General features: G+C 37.5%; 1 protein-coding gene across 5 annotated transcripts in view; it reads right to left on the bottom strand.

The window, feature by feature from the left end:
• Positions 1-6,543: 6,543 nt before the first annotated feature.
• The window catches only part of Ubn2 (ubinuclein 2), a 79,914-nt gene continuing 63,232 nt past the window's right edge, over positions 6,544-23,225 (bottom strand). For all 5 annotated transcript variants that reach the window (XM_048786853.1, XM_048786851.1, XM_015493782.2 and 2 more), the window contains 3 exons: positions 20,642-20,873; positions 20,112-20,201; positions 6,544-15,983 (listed from right to left, as the gene is read on the bottom strand). In XM_048786853.1, coding sequence (XP_048642810.1) covers positions 15,934-15,983; positions 20,112-20,201; positions 20,642-20,873 — 372 coding nt within the window. In that variant the 3' untranslated portion in view covers positions 6,544-15,933. The remainder of the gene's footprint in view (positions 15,984-20,111; positions 20,202-20,641; positions 20,874-23,225) is intronic.

Raw genomic sequence — 23,225 nt, forward strand, 5'->3', positions numbered from 1 at the left:
ACAAATTTATGGGAGAGAATTTACTAGATGGTGTTGGGGAATTGTCTGAGTAAAAGAATAAAAATAAAGCTGTACTTTTCCATTATACAATATAGCAATGTGGACAACAGATGGATTAGAAGTGAAAAGTTGAAAGATCAACTATAAAGCTAAGAGAAGAAAACAAGAGGAAATCTGGGGCCCAGGAGTAGGGGAATATTTTATTAACAACCCCCCAAAACACAAACATAAGACAAAATATGATCAATCTGACTATTAAGAAAGAGGATTTCTGTTCAATCAAGGATGTCACAGACAGAGTTAAAAGGTTAATAGACTAAAGTATTTGACACATCTAAAGTTGACAAGAGATTAATATTTACAAGAAAAAGATGAAAAATGCAATTGAATAATAGCAAAGGAAACAAATAAGCAATTCATAGGAAGGAAGACTAGTTACATCCTTGTTTATGATAATAAGGAATTGAAGACAACCTAGCTGTCCACTCCCAGGGGAACAGGAATTTAAAATGTGGTAGACGCGCACCAGGAAACACTATGTGGCAAGAAGCAGCAACACTCAAGACGTACATGTATCAACATGGAAGAATCCAAGACAGTGAAAAAAGTAGGAAAGCATGAAAGTTACAGCGGTGTCATTGTATAAACTTTTACATACACCAAATAACACTGCTTAATTTGAAAGGATATATACATAACAGGAGTCACATATCAAGAAAGTTAAGAGTGCCAGACACGGTGGTACATACCTGTAATCCCAGCAATCTGGAAAGCTAAGGCAAAAGATTATAAATTCAAAGTCAGCCTCCACAATTTAGAGCAACCCTATCTCAAAAAAATAAAAAAGGGTCACTAGGTATGGTGGCGCACGCCTGTATAGCCACTTGAGAGGCTGAGGCAGGAGGATCCCAAGTTTGAAGCCAACCTCAGCAATTTAGCAAGACCCTATGTCAAAATAAAATATAAAAAGAGCTGGAGATGTGGCTCTGTAGATAAGGACCCCTGGGTTCAATCCCTAGGACCAAAAAAAAAAGAGGGGTGCTGGGGATGTAACTCAGTAGTAGAGTATCCCAGGGGTCAATCCACAGCACCTCTCCCCCCAAAAAAGGTAAGAGTGGGTGCCTATGGGATAGAGCAGTGTGGGGACTAAAGGAAGGAGGGGGAAGCCTAATACAACTTGAGGGAAGGAGTTTTTGTACTGACAATGTTCTGTGTGTGAATCAGGTCATATGATTTTTTATTTAAAAACTTTTTTTTTTTTTTGGTATACTGAGGATTACACCCAGGGGCCTTTACCACTGAGCTACATCACTAAACCTTTATTTATTTATTACCAAGTTTCTGAGGCTGGCCTCCAACTTGGGGGTCTTCCTACCTCATCCTCCTGTTACGAGGAATACAGGCGTGCACCACTGCACCACACAAGGCATAGAATTCCTGCATTGCTTTGCTTCTGAGGTACAATAAAGTGACAATCAGGTACAATACATCCTTACATATAGTTTGTAACTGCAGAGGCCATTTGCCTGTGATGGAGAACCTAAGGCCATCAGGGGGTCACCTGTGGAGTCTGCCTGATATTTTGGCAGATGGGGACAGAGAGCTGGATCTCAGTGACATGGAATCACTGGATAAAGCTTTCACCTATACCAGGGTTAACTCTTAAGGTTACTCAGTTATATGAGTCAAGATATCATTTACTTTTTTTTGGCAATGCTGGGGATGGAATCTGCTTGGCCCATGCTCTACAACTGAGCCCCAGCCCCATTTTTAAAAAAATTTTTAGTTATTAACTTTATTTATTTTTATGTAGTGCTAAGAATCAAGCCCAGTGCTTCACATGTGCTAGGCAAGTGCTCTACCACTAAGCCACAACTCTAGCCCCTCCCTTTATTTTTTTTCAAATATTTAGTTGTAGATGGACACAACTATCTTTATTTTTATGTGGTGCTGAGGATCAAACCCAGTGCCTCATGCGTGCAAGGCAAGTGCTCTAGCACTAAGCCATAACCCCAGCCCTCCCTCTACTTCTTTTTTTTTTTTTTTTTGGTTCTGGGGGTGAACCAGGGCGCTTTGCCACTGAGCCATATCCCCAGCACCCGCTTTTTTAAAATTTTGAGACAGGGTCTCACTGAGTTGCTTGGGCCTCACTAAGCTGCTGAGGTTGGCTTTGAACTTGTGATCCTCCTGCCTCAGCCTCCTGAGCTGCCAGAATTACAGGCACACGCCATCTGGCCCAGCTTCCCCTTACTTTTTTTAAACCAGGGGTTTCTGATGCCTGGAATGAAAGAATTTAACTGGCTTTTACCTTTGCCTGTATGTTAAACAGTAACTATACTGTATTTTTACAAAAACACCAAGGCTTTACATCTGTATTTTGGAAAAATAAGAGAGCAAAAGGAAGCATTAACTGAAAAAGCAAAAAGACAATCCCAGTGCCTCCCCTGGCTCTTTGTATGTGCTAGGAACCATGCTGGGTGCTTTCCAGATTTCTGATTCAATCACACCTGCCGGGTCTCCATCACCCTGTGGATGAGGAAAATACACCAAAGGAGCTCAGGATCACATCTACAGTGGCACAGCGGTGTACAGAGGCAGGTAAGCCTAAGTCTGTCTAACACCAACTTCTCCTGCTTCACATTATGTCATCCTACTCGAAAAGAGAGAGTGGGGAAATGGTGAAGGGACATACACAGAGACACAGAAGAGGTAAATATACAACAAGACAGAAAAACAAGTCACATTTTTTTAAGAGAGAGAGAGAGAGAGAGAGAATTTTAATATTTATTTTTTAGTTTTCGGCGGACACAACATCTTAGTTGTATGTCGTGCTGAGGATCAAACCTGGGCCGCACGCATGCCAGGCGAGCACGCTACCACTTGAGCCACATCCCCAGCCCCTGAAGGTACATGTTAATGAGACACAGCCAATTCTGAGGTAAGGACACTCCATCACATGTCAGAGTATACCTACACACAAGGCTGTCATTGTCCTTTGAAAAGTACAACATGATCTCACAACATGACCCAAAATCCTTGGTGCACCCAGAATTTGCTCTTCTGCTTCCATTTCTAATTTTCAAAGTTCTTTTAAAGAAAAGATTTATTTTCTCATTTCTCAAGGCTCTATGTGTAGTTTCAGACACCGACTTTCAGATCTAGAGTATGAGATTATTTATTGTCCATCCCAAAATAAACTTCTGATGGTCCATTTGCTAAACATACAGACTGCAGATATATAAAAGATACTGTGAGTTTTACCTGAATACCATCTGTACAAGTGTCACAACTCTGGATTTCTATGCAACTTAAAAAGAGTAAGGTAGACTGCTATGTACTGATGTGGAATAATTTCCAATATAATAGAAAAAAAAGCTACAGTACAGTGGGTATGTGTGCTAAATTCAGGACCAAAAGTCAGATCCATACTTCTGCTCATACCTGGAGAAACTGGTGGCAGCAGTTGCTCTGGGGAAGGAAAATGGGGATTTAAGGGAAGGGAGGAGATTGGCTTTGCACTCACTGGTCATCCATGTACGAACTTGGTACTGTTCTTTTTCACCAAGTGCAAGGATAATCTCTTTAAAAACATTGTTTTATTTTAAATCAAACTATCCATTGTGTCTTTCCTCCAAGCCAGATCCATTTTTGAGATCTAGAAGTATATGAGTGGAAGAAATATACTCTTATCTTTTCCCTTCTTCTGGTAATGAAACAGGAAGAACTCCTTCCCATTTCTTTCTTTCTCTTCAAACAAGTTCATTTATCTGTTTATTTATTTATTTTGGTACCAGAGATTGAACCCAGGGGCACTTAACCACTGAGCCACATCCCCAGCCCTTTTTATTTCTTAATTTTGAGACAGGGTCTTGCTAATTTGCTGAGGTTCTTGCTAAGTTGCTGAGGCTGGCTTTGATCTTGAGATCCTCCTGCCTCAGTCTCTAGAGTTGCTGGGATTACAGGTGTGAATCGCCACACCCAGCCATATATTTGTTTCTTAAAGAAAAACAAACTAAAAAACCCCAGCTTACTTAAGTTATCCATGTTCATTGAAAACATCCAAGTAAATGGAAAATTAAGCACTCACACCACCACTTTTTTTTCTTCTTTTTTTGATTGTACCGGGGATTGAACTCAGGGGCACTCAACCACTGAGCCCTATTTTGTATTTTATTTAGAGACAGGGTCTCACTAAGTTGCTTAGCGCCTCACTAATTAGCTGAGGCTGGCTTTGAACTCATGATCCTCCTGCCTCAGCCTCCCTAGCTGCTGGGATTACAAAGCATCCACAACCATGCCCTGCTAGCCACTCTATATATTTATAGTGTGTCTGTTCAGCTATGTATTTTTCTGCACATACATATTTATACTTAACTGCATAGGGATACCTTGGTTATTTCTTTTGAATTTGTGTTATTTTTATTTGTGTAATTGATCTTCTCTACTGTGGCATATAGGTTGTTCCTGACTTTGACTATTATGAGCAGCACTGTGATGTTCACGAACCTCTGACAAGTCATTTTCCTCTAGAATAAGTCTGTAAGGACAAGAGCCTTCATCATCAATCTGTTAATCTAGCTTCTACCTCCACCTAGAGTTGCTGCTCCACGTGCCCTTTTAATTGGCCACCTGCTCCTTTGCCAAACTCCAATCTGAGATGATTTTGTGCCTCTGGAGAAGAGTAAAATGTGCTTCCTTCTGTAAGCATTCTTTTTTTTAAATTATTAGTTGTTGATGGACCTTTATTTATTTATTTATATGCGGTGCTGAGAATCAAACCCAGTGCCTCACACATGCTAGGCAAGCGCTTTTTCCACTGAGCCACAACCTCAGTCCCTGTAAGCATTCTTTTACACTCCACTGAGTGGCCATACTTTCTGTGTGCCTGGCCTTCATTCAATTCAACCATAGAGAACTAGTTTTATCTATTTACTTACTTGATTCTCTAAACTGATAGCTGAGCCTGAAACCCTCAACTCCACGGACCACACTTATTCTTTAAAAAATATATTTTTCCACATACAGTACATAATAAACAAAATTAGTATACATGATAGTAAATCTAACATTTATTCAATGCTATGTGTGAGACATTGTACATAGCTATTTTTTTTTTCCCTTCAGCACTGGGGATTGAACCCAAGGGTGCTGTGCTTTTGAGCCAGGGTTTAAGTTGCCAAGACTGGCCTCAAACTTGCCATCCTCCTGCCTCAGCCTCCCGAACAGTTGGGATTACAAGGGTGTGCCACTGTACCCAGTCCTACCTAGACTTCTAAGATTGAATTCTTCCCCTATTCTTTTATCTTAATGACACTTTTCTTAGAAGTCCTATACAAATAAGGTTTTAAGAGATTATTACTCCTTGGATATTTCCCTTAAGAACATTTCAAACCCTGACCCTGGTAGCATCAACTCACATGTACACACCCTATTACCCAAAGGAATGCCCCCAGAGAACCTGCATTCAAGGACTCCCACTCCACTATCACCCTCCCCTTCTCATTCACACGTATGGATCTCCCTGCTTCTTCCCGACGCCGACAAACCCCACCCACTTGGAGACCTTCCTCCAGCACCGTCTACCACACTGCGACTTCTCCCTTGCCTGGAACTCAAATGTCATGTGGCGCACAATTGTGGACACATTTGGATTAACTTTTAGTTTGTCAAGTGATTGAAAACTGTGACTATACTGAGAATGGGGACCATGTCCTTCACTTCTGTACCCCAGAGTGCCCTGCACAGTGTGATACAGACAACGTTCAACCACTACTGAAAGAATGTAGTATCAAAATCCAAATTAACCAATAACACAACAGACACGAGAATAATATGTACATTCCTTTTTATTTAATACAACAAACACGTAACACATACAAAAAGAAAAAAAAAAAAAAACCCACACTCATGTAAAAGGCCCTGTCACAAAGGATAGACAGGAAAAGTCTACACTAAATCAAATAAGGCTCTTGCTTCAAAACAGGGGTTTGCCAGCTACACCTGGAATATGAGCAAGGCTGTTGCAAAAAAAAAAAAGAAAAGAAAAATAAACAAAAGTCCCTGCACTGAGGAGTATATCCATGGGGTGATTTACTAAATTCACAGATCCATATTTAGGAATGTTTATGCTCTTTTGCAGATCCAAAATTCATCAGGGTTTTATGAAATGTGTGAATTGTTTTAGTTAAAGAAATTTACCTGCTCTTCTTTTTTCTTAGGAAAGCGTGGCAAGAGCTCCCTAAGAGTAGAGAGCAGCAAAGTCTGGAAGGCTTCACCATGAACGTTCAAAGGGTAGAACTGAGAATGCAAAGGCAAGGTGGCAGTGGGGACAACAATTTAACCCTAAATCATTTCCTGGTAGCTAGCATTTAATCAACCACTGGCAAAGACAGAATGGAAATACCTCGGCTCAGTGCAGGGTCAGTAGCAGCAGTTTGTCCATATTCCTGCTCCGAGCTGAGCCAGAAATTAAACAAGCACCAGTTCATCTCAAAAGAGCCTTATACAGACACACACGCACACACATACCCACACCCACTCATGTGTCATCACCACCCCTTTTATTTAAATTTATTATTATTTTTTTTACTAAAATAATACAAAAAAGGGAGACAGGTATATTTACAAAAATCCATGGCTGGTACAGTACATAATTTTTAAGACACACTAAATGCTACAATCTTTCAGGTCCTGAGATTATTACAAATATCAACTCAAAGCTTGTGTTCAGGTCCAGTTTTTAAAGGAGGAAAAAAAAAATCCCAAAATATTAAGTCACACACTTATTTGAAATACAGCATTATCCCTTCAAGTTAGCAAAAATGTGCCTCCCTACCAGCAGGTGCAACACAGAAAGTCGTGCCCTTCACCTAGAGGACCGTCTGTCTACTCCTTGGGCTCTTGTGACTGCTTCTAAAACATGGTGGCATCTGTTAAGTGTGAAGGTGGCTAAAGAAGAGGGACTGTTTAATTGGAGGGAAGCCCCTCTGTAGAGTGGATATTTAAAGTTCTGTTTTTCCTTCTGCTGCAAACAAGTTTTTCCCTTATCAAAATTCATAAGGTAAGGATTGGAAATATGTGCTTACTCAGACTAAAAATCAGACTCATGATTTCGAATCAATAGCAAATAACAAATAGGCCTGCAGTTCCATAATAATTTTTACAACCTCAAATAAATCTTCTTGTTCATAATTAAAGAGAGAAAACACTCATTACTTAGTTACCTTAGTAGACTTTAATATATTATTTGGGGCATAAAAATTTTCAACCAGCCAGAGATTTATTTTCCTCTTCTTTAAAGTTTGACAGTGCTTAGCAAGAGACATGGGCGAGCCTCAGATTTACAGGCTTTCTTCAAAGAACAATTTTCTATTTCTGATACTTCATAAAATAATTTTTCAATGGCAGTTGATAAATGAACAGTTCAAAGCTTGGATCTCTTCTCTGGAGGCTAGCCATGGATCAGAGGCAATCATTTGTAGGGTAAGAATCAACCTGCACTGGTAGAAGGCCCCCTGATTATCTGAAGGTGTCAGAAGGTGTATGTAATTCATTATGTAGGCATAGCCAAGATAAAACAAAAACGAAACAAAACAAACAAAAACCCGACCAAAGTTGGCCAAACTTTCCAACTAATTATATAAAACAGCAACGTCTTTGTCAACTGACAATAACTCTTTTCCTTTTAATGCTGCTAGGCAAAATTGAGGAAATCCTTGGTAATTTTGCAGGTAAGGGAAAGAAAACCCAATTTTTCAGACAGAGGGCACACTACTCCTAAAAACAGCAGAGATCAGCAAAAAAAGGAGGAAAGTTTATGACTGTAAGCACAGAAAACACAGGATAGCTAAGGTCCGATGATTTAAGGGCAGGTTGTCAGAAAAACATGTCAACCAACCAGTCTTGGTTGCTGCTAACTGCTAAATGTGCTCTGTAAATAGAAGTAATTTCAAGTCATTGTGAGTAATAATCAACTGTATTTCAATCAGGCTTCTACTAGTGCTCTATTATAAAATATCTAAAAGCCAGATTTAAGATAGAATTCTATTACTAATAGCAAATGGGAGCAAATACTGTATACAAAGTTTTCTGAGGAACATAAAATTGGTACTAAGGATTCAATAAAGCCTGCTTGACTCAGATTTTGCAAAGTAGATTTGTGCTAAGGGAAGTATGAAGACTGTCAGAGAAACAAGAGCCCCTGAAACAGGTCTGCAATAACTGTGAAAGCTATTAGGAGGAAGCCACAAAATATGCTATTACCACATTATATAGTAACATTTTTGTGTGTGTGTGTGTGTGTGTGTGTGTGTGTGGGGTGCTGGGGATCCAACTCAGTCTTGCGCATGCTAAGCATGCACTATACCACTGAGTTATAACTCCAGCCTATGCAATCTATTTTTTTCAATAATCCAAAGGAGAAAAAAATTCCAGTCATCAAGTCCTGGACACAAAGATCTTTAATTATATGACAGAGATTTCAAAGAGCGTTCTTGACCTGTCTGGATAACAGTTTGAAAAAGTGTCCACAGTTTAAGTACTAACTGACTATAAAATGGAAATTTGGAGAAAAGACTGAGAAGTAGAAATACTACAGTATGAAGAAATATACAAAACGCACAAATAGCGAGTTTCAAGCAAATGGTACTTAGGGAGTATATGAGGGAAATGCCACTCCTAAGGCAGTCTCTGCCTGCATCCTCTGCTGGGATGTCAATAGTTTCTCAAATTGTAGGCTTTAGAGCTCAGTGGGGTCATTGGAAACAGCACCACAGTGAGTGAGAAGAGGATGTGAAGACAGTTTGACCTTTCCTCTCCAGACCCTAAACAATATGCCACTTTTATTGGGGGTAGAGATACTGGTTGATGACATGGTTAACTTAAGAGCTCACAGCAAAGGAAAGAAGAACAAAGACTAAGGAAATGAAGAAAGAATAATTCAACATTACTATTCAAAGCTATTTTTAATTTGAGTCTGACCACCTGTTCAGCTCTATAAATCTGAACACTGTGTCACAGAATCCTAAACTCCAGAATGGAACACTTGGACGATTTCATCCTAACAAACCAGACATTCCACAACACTAACTGCAGTTCCACACTAGTGAAAGGGTCTGCAGTTAGCCTTTGAATTTTAAGTTCACATTTTAGGATAAACACATAAACTATGTCTATTTTATACTTCTGTTAGTTTTCCCTGGAGGAACAAACACACATTCAACAAAACCCTTTTGTCTTAGTTCTTTGGGTAGAAGTCTTAACATTTGTTATCTGAAGAATGGCAAAATAGGGAAATGTGTTAAATAAAAAGTAGGGTTATCTGCATAGTTGATATTTAGAGGCTACGAACTAAGGCCTTATCTGGAAAAAGCAACAAAAAGTCAAAAAGGTGATTTAAAACCAGACCAAACCAAACCATATCACTAGAGATTAACTGGGTCTTAACCAATTCTGGAATTAACCAGATGCTTTGTCTGCTTGGGCCTGGTGCTTTCTCCTAACTCACTTGAGCTGGAACTGTTCCTCAAACCCCTGCATTCTCTTTCCTGACCCTGAATATATGCTACACTTTAAACTCACACACACATCCTAACATTTAGCCCTAACTAAAATTGCAGCATCCATTTTTTTCCTGTTGTTTTAAGTGACAAAAGGAAAATTCTATGTATTACTAGTACATAGGGATGGAAAGTGGGATGAATTGATCTTCATTTCCTACCGGGAGCTGGCGAAACCATGTTTCCTTCTCTCCTGACCATCCCCACCCCTGGCCCAGCTGTGAAACGAATCCCGCCTTCCCTGTCCCATTTTCCTACAACCTGAGCAGCTGATAGCTCCAACTCTTGTGTAGGCTGGAGAAGCCTGAAACATAAAGGTAGAACTGGCTAAAAGTGTATGCAGCTGGCTATGTGTAGTGCTTGCTCCTTCAGTGCAGAGCTGGATAAATCTACAGTTACAGGAATTGCATGCGGTGTCTGATTTACAAGCATAAGGAGGCTCCCCTTCATTCTTAGACAGTTAAAACTTGGTTATCCATCACCAAACAAGTAATATAAGAAAATTAGATTGAGAAGATGAAAAAGTGAGGCAGATAAAACTTTCAGAATAATTTATCAATTCCAATAATCAATCATCCAAACAACTTTAGCTCCACAAAGACCTTTGCAAAAATCATATAAGCAGTAACCCCATAAAAAGCTAAAAACAAAACACCCCTTATATTTAAGAAACTTAGTGTCATCCCCCAGCTTTGTTAATCTGAAGCTAACCATTTTTTTCCTATATACTATGTTTGAATAACAAATACGTATCTAAATTAGAGTTTCAGTGATATTTTTTAAAACTTAAAAATTGTGGGGTACTCTTTATATCCATACAAGGAAATCATTTTTTAGCCTCTGCAGGATGTAATAGTATTTTTAATTATATAGGACATTTTAGAAAAACTCAAAATATTTTTGAAATAGTAAAGTCTCTGATATCCCTGGGAGGTAGGTGAATATTTATACCCAATTGTCTCATGGGTAATCTGAGGCACAAAGGTTAGTTAAATGATGTCCCCGTAGACACAGTAATTTAGAAATTAACACACACTACTGAACTCTGGCTGCCTGACAAAGTTTTGCTACTAGGAGTCTCTGCTTTCTCCTTTTAGCCACCAGTCTCTTTTCCTCAAATAAAATTTTACTTAAAAGGGGGCACTTATTAGATATACTGTATTGTTTTTGAGGATTGGTTCAATTTAGTCTCCCTTAACATGTCACATTTATATATTTTTCACAAGAAACAGACAAACCTTAAGATACTGAAAAATTATAGTATTTTGCTCAAGGGAGAAATCTAAACAACCAGAAAAATCAGAACCAAATGTAGTTATCTGACTAAAAAAATAAAGGCTGAAGAGCTCTCAAGAATGCTATAGATTATATGAGTGTCGTCTTCAGTATCTGAAGTTGTTCTACTTCTATGTTTATTAATGTTATAATAAATATGTAGCTATGATTTCTTAAAAAATCATTTCTCCAGAAGAAAATGATACATTTTTAATGTTGACACAGTTGCAAACTTCCTTCAAAATGTATTCAGATAGCATCACACGGTTCCAACTCTAGCCCTACAAGTTTTGAGTCTTGCCTGCCACAGTGCACTTAATCAATTCAATCCACAAGAGACTCTTGTTGGTCCAATGCTTTCTCCTATATTACGTATGCCAAGTTTGAATGCATGGAGCAGTAGGTTATATCCAGGAATAGTCAACGAATCTGCTAAATTTATTTTACTCGTAAAACTATATATTTATATATATATGTATATATATCTGTTACATCTACAAACAGATATTTAAAGGGGAAAGATAGCATTTTGTGAAAAGACAATTTCCCAATCCACCTATTTAATCAACTTGACTAAAAGCAACAGAATAAACAAGGCAGAAGTTTTGCAAATGTTGAAAGGGGAGTGTTCAGAGAGGATGCAATGATACAGCAGCCACTAGTTTTATCTGTAAGTCTATACGTATCTTTCAATATAGCCATATACACATAAAGAAAAGGAAGAACATTACAGCATGACGTGACATTGGCAAGTTTGACATTCTTCCTCCTGAATCCCCCTGATTTATCAGTCTGCACTTTAGGAGATCTGAGAACACTTTCGAAAGAGGGGAAAAAAATAAAGGAAAAAAAAAAAAAGGCACTTAACAAAGACAAAGGCCTGAATTGAGCATGTTTTAGAGGAGTAATATAAGCATTTATCAGAGCTAAGAAATTATTTACAAAGAGTTAAACTTTTCCCTTAAAATTTTATAAAATAAAATTGCATAACATGTTTGTGATCAGTCATTTATCTACTACTGCACTTTTCTTCTGCTTCATTTTTACAAAACTGAAAGCACCCCACACAAAGCAAAAACAACAAAAAAAACAATCATACATGCAAAATAGAAAGTAAAAGTGCCCCTTCTGAGAACATTAGGTCAGCAGAAATCATAGTGCTGAAGCACAGGGAAAGTTCTCAAGTTTGGCCTGATTATAAGATTTTTCTCATTCTTCTATTTTCAACTTGAAAAACAACAAAAGCCAACAAATGAAGCAAGCAAATTCAAAACAAAATGATAAAAACAATATAGGGACCAGTGTGCTTTTTTATGGTATACTCCTAAAATAAAGTATCCTAATTCTACACATGGGTCAAATTATATGACAAAACTCCTAGAAATAAAGAAGTGTAAATTAAAGTCATCCAAATACAAGTTCATTTTACAAAGGTAGCAGCAAATATGATAGATAACTGGAGTTTGAGAGGTGATCCCAAAGGACACAGAGTTCTCAATATCAATGGCAGTTTGAATAACAGTAGAATTTTCATTTCAGAAAATGTCTTAAACCAAGTAGAGGTGGAAAGGAGTATGGGAGAGGGCAACCAGAGGAGAGAGACTAGAGGTGCCTGCCCTTTCCATCCCTGGGTAGTAAACAATTTAGATCTGCTTTGGGAAACAAATATCCTGGGTTAAAAATCAGTTCCAATAAGTTGTTTTCAAACAGGTGTCAAACCCACAGTATTAAAAAACTTTTCTGTGCCCAGTTCTTCCCTTTATGTCGGAAATCCAATAAACCCGATTCAGTGTCTATGATACAAAATAATGTAATTTGGGCTAACAACATCCATCAAAGGGGTGGTGGGCATACAACAATTTACTAGCACAATCCTCTTGATTTCTTTAAGATATCAGGACTTTGTGGCTACAGATCAACCTCACTTCTTTTCCCAAAACCTTTTCTTCAGGATGTTTTAAAATCATGATTTCTAAACCTCTGATATCAGAAGCATATGAGAAAAAATTATAATTAACTTATAATGGAAATTATTGCTTGCATTTACTTTGGAGGCTCTGAATGAGCTTGACACTTTGCTCCCAAACAGTCTCCAACTGAGGCCCAGCACTGCTATCTCTGAGGACAGCTCTGCTGACCGTTATTGCTTGTGAATACTGAGGATTACCTAGTATGTACAGTAACAGCTTATATATCAGTGAAGGCAATTTCAAACATAAGACAGTTGGAAACAAACAGCTTAATCTTCCTGAATCAAGAATCCCGCTGAGTGGGATATAATTAAGTGTGCTGATTACTTTTGCATGTGGATGTTGCTAATGCTCTTTAGAAATACACATTGTTCTATAGATAACCTTTCCAATCATTCACCATTTTAAAAAATAACATAATTTGATTTTAAGTGCAAAAATACAGTATGAGTCACAAGTCTCTGTTAAAAAATAACCAATTTATATGTTTGTTTTTTAGTAATAAAAACTGTAAAGACAGGTGACCATGAAGCTTGGACACCATTTTCAATGTTAGGATCTAGAAAAGAAATGTTTGTATTTACATGCAGAAATCTCTGATCATACTTTATGGAGAAAGACAAGGATTTTGACCCATTTGTACAACATAAAAGAGGGGTCTTGATTGAAATGAATAAAAATTGATCAGTAAAACGGGGAAGGGGGTTGCTGAGGTGGAGATCTGATATAGTTGTCAAGGATTCAAGACTGAAGAGAATAGAACATAATCTCTATATCATATTCTCAGAGCCAAGGGCCTTCAGGTATTTGACTGGGTAGCATAAAATGACACAGGAGAGAATTAATCCTGATGTTTTCTAATGAAGGCAGAGTCCTCAAGGATCTTCATATAGCATGATTCAGAATTGGTGGATTTAAGAAATTACAATTATTATTCTTTGACTTATACCAGCAATTCATAAGAAGATACATGTGTATATGTGCACACACATACACATGTGAACGCCATATACAGCTATTGGCAGGAAGGCAAGGTTAATATACTCTCTAACTTCTTTCCTGGCAGACAAAGTAAAGTAAAGCTCCCTTTTGGAAGGAAAACTCATCACCGTACCCAGGAATATGAGCAAAGGCAAAAGCAAGAGGTCTGTTACAATGGAATAATCATGAGTCTAGTAAGCTTCCCTAATTAAAAAATCAAATAAATCTTAATCAAACTTACTGAATTCAAATCAAACCTCTTTATAACATCCCAGTATCCCTCCAAAATATCTACCAGGATTCATCCACATTTGTTTTATTGGTAAACTAAATTCTGAAGAGGTGAAATATTATATCAATGATTCCTTTGAAATAATCATTTCTCCTTACTGTAACAAGTTCTCGGAACTGAAGTTTTCAGTTATTTATTAACCCTTTTGCTATAAAACAAGCCAATGTGACTTTGAAGTCAAAATATAGGCATGTAGATCTGAACAGATCTGTGATTATTTATAGTCCTGTAGGCTATTTGGGACTTCTGTTTACTAAAGGAAAAAAAGGGCCTCATTAATACTCTTATTTGAATAAGCTTACTGGTACAGGGTAATGGAAATATGGAAGAAAGCTTGCTATCACCAATCTAGTGCTGATTTTTTGGTTAGTCTGCCATAAACTGACCAAGGTTACATCATGCAGAGCTTAACCATTCTTGGGTATAGTTTGAAAATACTTATAAGTTTAAAACTCAAGAGATAACAGAATGATGAAGAGGCAAAATAAAATGTATGCAAAGAGAACTATAAATGGTTCCCTTCACATCCTTTGTTAGCTATGCTATTTGCTTAGTTAAAGAAGCTATAATAACTAAGTAGTCTTCTTTGTAGGCTTACTTGCTATCAACACTGAGAAATATCAGTAAAGCTTTAAAACTCCAAATGCTTGAAACAATTTCACAACATTGGATAAAGCGAGTTAAACCACATTGTGATTGTTATAAAAAAGATACTCCCTTGTACATAATGAGCCTAATGCAATTCCTCTCCCTAAAAATTAAAAAACCAAACAACTATATATGTGCTATTTGGATGACCAGTGAGAAAACACAGGTAGTACTCACTGCCACCTGTTTGTATCAACAGCCAACAATCACCTGAAGAACCCCTAGCTGAAGGAAGAGAGAGGGAAGTTGTGAGGTGAACTTGGGGGAATTTACAGTTTTTGTTGGTAGGGCCTGCAAGGGTGAATGAAGATGAGGAAAGCAGCAGCCCTATAATAAAGATTTCCATTACTCAAGTGAAACTGAGTCACATTTTAACATCAAGACTAGAAATAAAAATGAACCAGTCAAAACTAGATACATAAATCACCTGAAGAAAAGAGTTAAGTACCTACTTCTGAGTGGAAGATGAAATTGACCCTTTCACAAAAAAGGGGACATGTAGGTTTTTGTCTGTTAAGAGCAACAGGCTCAATTTCTTGACTTTTAAAAATCTAAATGATTTAGTAATATACATAACTGTGCTACAATAACTTTCCTGAAGCATCTTCAGTCCACTGATTTACATGGGGAGTTGCTACATACTGGAGAAGATTCAAGTTTGCTCAGGATGTTTTGAGGGTACAGTATTTCTTCAGCTAGTGTTTATATCAGACATAGGGTCACCTAATTATTTTGTTGCAAATTTGCTAAATGTCCACTTAAACAGGCATGATTATTACTCCTGACAAACTAGCCTAATTCCAGATCTATTGCTTTTATTATTCAATTATGTCTACAAGTGTTCAGAGCCAACCCCCAGGATGGATGGTGTTTACCCAAATCCTCTCAACTTCCTCCTTCCTCCCCCAGGGGAAAATAATTTGTACTTCTGTGGGTTTGACAGCTGAGTCTCTTTCAAGTCAGGTAACATGGTAACTTTGTCTTTCTTTAGCAGAGACCAAAGGTCACTAACTTTGCACAAAAGCATTTCTTCCTCCTGCACCTGGCTTTGCTCAAGTAATGTTTTCTTTCCTTTTCCTCCTCACCACAGTGCTTGGGACGAGAATGTAAACATCGACAGAAACAGCAGCCCTGTGACCACATAAGGACTTTCCCATCAGGTAGATCCCGTCAGCCAGCTACACGTCTCATCTCTCTGCTTGCTGAGAAGTCACTGAGATTTCCGTGGTAACTTAGTGTCCCCTTTACTTTGGCCTCCATCTGAGAAAAAGAGATGTTAAACTGGTATAGTTTGGCATGTTGTAAAAAGCAAATAAGAGAAACAGAACAAAAAAGACTTTAAAATTTTTATGTGGATGACCTCTCTCAAAAGATAACCTTTAATATTTCACATGGTGTAAAGCACTATAGTGGCTGATTATGTCCGATGCTGGGAGGATTATAAAGGAATGAGAATATTCCCACCTTCTACCACATCTTTTGATCCCTTTGAGAAAATTTTTAGTTGGAGACAGACACAATACCTTTGTTTATTTATTTTTATGTGGTGCTGAGGATCAAACCCAGTGCTTCACATGTGCTAGGTAAGCGCTCTACCACTGAGCCACAACCCCAACCCCAATGACACAGTATTTGATAATTAATTCCCACTATGTAAACGAATGCAGCACATTGGTAGTGAAAAATTCAGCTGTATTTCTGTTTTGGTCCTAACCTAGCAAAAGTCTAGGTTACTGGGAACCTAGTCTGCTACTGGGAACAATGGTTTCTATTTCTACATTCTATTGTTTTACTGTTTATGGGGAAAATGTTGATTATTTAAATCTTAGCTAAATTACCTACAAATGCTGGGAGAGGATAGAAAAAGGGGATACCTGGGCAAGAGTAGGACCCAATGACCCGGAGAGCCAACGGAATATAGAGAAAGTCTCTAACAGGTTAAAGCCTTAGGCAAGGAAAACGAAGGCCCCAAGACAACCCAGGCCTGAGAGAAAAAGACAGGGGAAGGAAAGCTTTACTTTAGGGAAGAGGCATGAATGTTAGAAACACACAGGTGAAAAGGAACAAATTATTACAGCACAATAACAGAATCTTAAGGCTGGAAGAGGCCATAAATGTTACATGGCCAGGCCCACTCATGTGATATCTACATTACTTTGGAAAAACAAAAAACCAAAAAAATTGCCTCTCTTGAAGAAAAGCTGTATCAATGAAATACATATCTATTTCAAAAGCTGTTATTAATAGAATACTATTAAAATGACTTTGGTGATAACACCTAAGTTTTTCTCATTTATAATAGGATATATTTACATTTGTAGAGAGAAATGGTTTGATCTGTGGTATAATTAAATTCATAAAATGGTACAGCAGTTTAATAAATGACATTTTGCCCAAAGAAATTTTAAACTGAGCAAAATAAAATACTCAGATTTAACTGGACTGAATTTTTTGGTTTTCCTCCTGTAATGAGGATTGAACCCAAGACCTCACTCCACATGCTAGGAAAGCACTCTACCACTGACCTATATCCCCAGCCCTTTTTGTTTCATTTTGAGATAGGGTCTTGCTAAGTTGCACTGACAGGCCTTAAACTTGCAATCCACCTGCCTCAGCGTCCTAGTAGCTAGAATCATAGGAGTATGTCACTGAACCAGGCTTGGGCTGTGAAATTCTTTACCTGGCCTATCTCCTGTTTTTGTAAATAAAGTTTTGTTGGAACCCTGTCAAACTTGTTTGTTTACATATTGACTATGGTTGTTTTTGTCCTGTAATGGTAAGGTTGAGTAGTGGCAACAGACAACATATGCCTACAAAGTCCTTTACAGAAAAAACTTACTGATCTATTGTTTCAAACAAGAGAATTAACATTAACTGGGTTCTTACTACGTACCAAGTACCATGCTAGAAGCTTTAATCAGTTATTTTTATTAGAGTCCTATAAGAAGTCTATTTAAAACATCTTTTTGTCCTCAATTTATAAGCAAGAGAAATGATGGTCAAATAAGAATCCTGCTACAATTGGCGGTTCTGGAATTAAAAACCCAAGGCTGATCCTTTTTTTTTTTTTTGATGGTGCTGGGGATTGAACCAAAGGTCTTGTGCAAACACTCTACCAACTGAGCTATATTCCCAGCCCACTCAAGTCTGATTCCCAAGTTCAATTTTTTATGGTAAAAAGTGTTTTTATATGAAAAATTTTAAACTTTTTAACTTTAATTATTTGGAAGATATGGATAGTCATATCTCCCTTCTGGTTCTGGAATGGTGGTATTGAGCAGACAATAAGATGATTCACATAAGAGCTGAATACTGAGGTCTTCTTGAGTCACAAAAATCCAGTTTGTATAATTCCTCACAGATGGTCATACTCATGCCAATCTGCCCCAGGAGCAGGCAGATGGTCCCCATCTGAATCATGACACTAAGCAAATGTCCACAGTCAGGGAGGATCCAGTTCAGTCACAGAGCAATCATCCTTATGAATGTAAGCCTAATCAAGTTCGGCAAGATCAGGAGTGCTGATATTTGTTACTACTTTGTATTGCCCATTTTGTACAACTGGATGAGCCTGGTCTTATTTATTTATTAATATTTATTAGGTACTGTGGCTTGAATCCAGGGGTGGTTCACCACTGAGCTAAACCCCCAGTCCTTTTTAAAAAATTTTATTTTGAAACAGGGTCTAAGTTGCCGAAGCCAACCTCAAACTTGTGATCCTCCTGCCTCAGTCTCCTATTTCGTTGGGATTATAGATGTGTGCCATTGTGATCAGTTATTTTTTATTTTTAACTGATATACAAAACCACAAAAGATGTACACATTAATGGGATAGCATGGAAGGTTTCATACATATATTCAGTGTAATGCTCAAATCTGGTTTAACTTTTTTTAAAATAAATTTTTGATAGTGAAAATCCTCAAAATTTTTTCTTCTAGATTTTTGAAATATACAGCACCAAACTGTCAATAGTACATCAGAGCTCCTTCCATCTGCCTTTGGTCTTTGTTTTTTTTTTTTTTTAATCATATATTCTTTAGTTGTAGGTGGACACAAACCTTTATTTAGTTTTTAATGCGGTGCTGAGGATCGAACCCAGTGCCTCACGTGTGCTAGGTGAGTGCTTTTCGTCTGAGCCACAACCCCAGCCCCTGCCTTTGGTCTTTTAGAGGATTAATGGCAATTTATTGCCTCAAGGTTGTTATGTAGCTCCCATTTCTGCACTGTGGTCAATGGTAAACTGGTTCAAAGATCACTTTTAACGAAGTGGTTAAAAAGAATAGCGAGGTTCTTCTCAATTTCCAAAGTTAAAGAAGGTGGATAAATAGTTATTTCTCTTCAGAAGATCCTAAAAATGGCCTCCAGAATTGTATTTTAGGTGTCCACTGAGATCACCTAGTGGTATGAGCAAGAATCTGGGCCTGGTGACACATGCCTGTAATCCCAGTGGCTCAGAAGGCTGAGGCAGGAGGATTCCAAGTTCAAGGCCAGCCTCAGCAATTTAGTGAGGCCCTGAAAAAACTTAGTGGGGGGCTTATTTCAAAATAAAAACAGGCTGGGAATATGTTTCAGTGGTTGAATGCCCCTGGGTTCAATCCCTGGTACCAAAACAAAACAACATCCCCCACCCCCAAACAAAACAAAACAAAACCAACAACAAAGAATCTGGAGGCCAATGTTTTATAAACAGGGCCAATATCCAACATCGGATTTCAGAGTGGGCTAGCAGGGCAGCAAGCAAGTATATAACACATAGCATGAACCACATTAATTTAATCAATGCTAAGATGCAGGAAAGTCTAATGGTTAAGAAGAATACAACCTGGATGAGAGTGTAGCTCAGTGGTAGAGTGTGTGATTTGTATGTATGAGGTGCTGAATTCAATCTTTAACACTATTAAAAAAAAAAGAACATAGGCTTTCTGGATTTGTATCTCAGACCACTTACTGGTGTGTTACCTTGGGTAAGTTGCTTATCTCTGATTATTTTCTGATCTGTAAAATGGGGATCATTATTTATCATTCATGAGCTTGTTCTGAAGATTAAATAACTAATCGCATTAAAAAGACACAAGACTAAATGGCATTTAGTGAGCTTTTGACAAATATAAACTACTATAATTTTGCAATGACTTCTGTTAACTATTTTTAAGAATCTTCTTAGCTATCATTCCCATATAATAAATACTTTCAAAAAGGCTCTTTTCATAACAAAAGATCTCATTTACCTATTTTCTTTCTTTTAAAGTGAGTTTGTTGCCAATGAGCAGGTATTAAATTTTTTCCAACTTTTATCATTCCATTTACATTGTTTTCAGAAAAGTATAATCTGTATCTATAAACCTATATAAATAATAGAGAGATGAAGAAATAGGTCATTTTCTTACCATTAAATGTTTGCTGTAAATGTGTAGGCAGAGGTGAATGGGAAAGTGTTGCTGTATGCTGAGCTCCTGGCTGTAAACCCTTTAGTAAATCTGAGAAGAAAACAGAATTTGTCAGTGATCTTTCAACAAAGATTTAAGCTTTCTTAAAATCAAACCTAAAAATAGTTCAATTTATCTAATGTCATCATAGCCCCGAATTCAAAGGCCTTCTAAAACTAGAATATATACATTTTTTAAAAGTTTACATATGTAAATGTAGATAAGTATATGCAAAGAACCCAACAAATTTGACTTCCTTTTATAATTTCACTTAGAAGTGCAGTATAGAAGGTTCATTAGTACATTCTAAAACTGTAAATAAATTCCCAGAGTCCAGTAAGTTGACTTCTAGATGAAATCAACTATACTTCTTTTTTAAAAAACCTGTATTCTCCCAGAATTCCAACTGGACTGCTCTCAGTCAGAATCAATGACTGAGGCTCCCTGTTCTCTCACACTAGACAGCCAAGGAAAAGAAAGGCCCCACTTACTCTGAGTGAGGCTATGGTGGAAAGCGGCTGAGGTAGATCCTGAGGTGGCTGTCACTCCAGCTGTGTCCGTTCCAAAGCCAAGTAGCTCCAAGGGAAACTGGAAGGGCATGGTCACTGGAACAAGGCCACCCAGCATCCCAAAAGGAGTCACATTTTGATTTGTTACAGACAAAGGTGATGTCATGAGAGTCAGAGGTGAGGCATTAGCCAATAATGATGCTCCTGCTGTGGACTGTGCAGAAACCAGGGGTCAAAATAGATAATAGAGCAGTCAACCTAAATTGATTTATTGTATTTAATATCCTCATGGATGCAAGACTGTGTCTTGTTCTAATAAACTCTGTGAGAGAAAATAAGACTGAGGTGAAAATTACATTTTAAAGAGCTACCAATATTGATTTTGAAAATCTGCAAATTACATTTAGAATTTCTTTACAGAAATTCAGCTATTCACCACTTTAGACCCCCTCTTAACTGGTCAACATGATTCACTCTCCTAATCTAACTTCTACCCGTACATTTCCACTTCTTCACTTTTGCTCCAGGCCTACAGACATGTATCAGTATAGAAATAATTCCATGCAATTTCATATGGTTCAATCCTTAACACTACTAAAAAAACTCATCTTCTGGCTTGTCACCATCTCTCCTGGCACAATCTGTGCAACCGCTGCTCTTGCCAGCCCCTAATCTATAGTCTTGACTTCCACGACAACACCTATAAAGAGATGAAGTCACCTGGATGTTCTTCCTCATCTTTAGCCTTACCTGCCCTTCCCCATGGGTAACTGACAACCACCTGGCTTGTGCCACAAATCCCACCTTGCAGAGCTTTCTTATAGAAATCTCCAGTATCACATTTTTTTCCATGTTTCCTCTGCTTCTCATATACAGACCTCTAATTCATATTTACAGTCACAGTTATTCTTGACTCTTCTCCAACTCCTAGTAACAACCTAACTTATTTGTCTTCCTTTTATTATTAAACTTGCTGAACTCACAGCTTTCTTTTCCACATCTAGTTTCTCCTTACCCTCTGAAAGCTGATGTCCACATCACTACTTAAATATTTAAGACTCCCTAAGGTAAAAGGTAAACTAGTGTTTTCATGCTCCTCCACCTGATCTTTGAGGTGCTGTTTGTGAATAAAGGCATATAGATCAGAAATATGCTAACACTGATGAGCTTTCATTGGAAAACTACATAAATATACCCCTTAAGCTAATTTACTTCTTTCAGGAATTTTGTATGCTGCAATTAAATGATTTTTCCCATTTTGACTTTTTTTCTTTTCTACATGTAATTATCAACAAATATTTGATACTATCAAGTTTGTGCCACTGAGTTTTCTTTTGCAGCCTTATTTTACAAAATATATACAGTTAAAAATACAAAATATATTCAGTTAAAAACTTTATAGTTATAAATGAGGTCAAGAAAATGGAATTCTTTAAATTTTTTTAGTCAATAATAAATGTGAGCTATTATCAGTTTTATTTTGGTTGTTATTTCTACCCCAAACCCCATTCTAATAAAAAGTGGTGGTATTATTACTTAGTCAACTATAAGGAAAATATACACAATTTTTCTGTATGTGTATGGAACACTACATGGATTTGTACGCTTAAAGAGTTCATGCCACTGCTGGACAAAACGTGAAGAATGTTCTTTAAAAGTCTTTTACTTTGGTTATTGCACTTGTTCTTTTATTTCCTCCCCTTCTCTCATCTCCTTTGCTATCATTGACATTTGTGGCCTCTTGTTTCAACTCTAATCCTGTGTATATGCCAGTTTGGTGAAAGGTCACACTGGTGCATCTGAAACTCACTGACCTGACGTGTCCCGAACTGGAATCTCCTTCTCCAGTCAGCCCCACCTCCTGCTAGCTGGAAAGTCTGCTCCTTTCTAGCCACTGAGGCTGGGAACCTTATTTTTCAAGCCTCATAAAATGAAGGATGAGATAAGCTCATAGTCAACAAACCCATTCCTTCTTTTTTTACCAGAACCACTTCTTATTTTAGTACACATCTTCATCAGTTTACACTTGGACTTGACAGCTTTTTAAATTTGCCAGTTTTTTCCTCTACTGTGCCAACTATGATACAAAGAGTTGCATTTAAGAAAAAAATTACCAAGTTAGAGTTAATAATGTCTTAAAATGACTAGGACAAAAGCATTTAAAAATTAGCAAGTCGTTTCTTCATTTTAATCATAATTTTATGACAGAAGGCAATGACAAGGATGATATAGAATCTCCAAGGTTGTGTGCTCGACTGGTGACCCCCAGTGAAAAACACTAAATCTAATAAGGAGAACCTTTTAAATTTTTTTCTGGGGGAGTCTAATTGAAGCACTAAAATGGATGGAAAATATAAATTAGGGCAAGTTCAAAACTAAATAACTTGAGTATTAGCAACAACCAAAAAAAAAAAAAAAAAAACATGCCATAACTAACACTTTATACTTTCTAAGAATTTCCATACCCACCTTTGTTTATAAATCTAAACTGAAGCACCAGAAAATTTAAATGTTATGTGTGCAATTATTATGGAGCTCTTTCAGAAGCGAGGAGTCTGCTGCTAAC

This window comes from Marmota marmota, unplaced genomic scaffold, assembly GCF_001458135.2.
Source record: "Marmota marmota marmota unplaced genomic scaffold, marMar, whole genome shotgun sequence".
Lineage (NCBI taxonomy): Eukaryota > Metazoa > Chordata > Mammalia > Rodentia > Sciuridae > Marmota > Marmota marmota.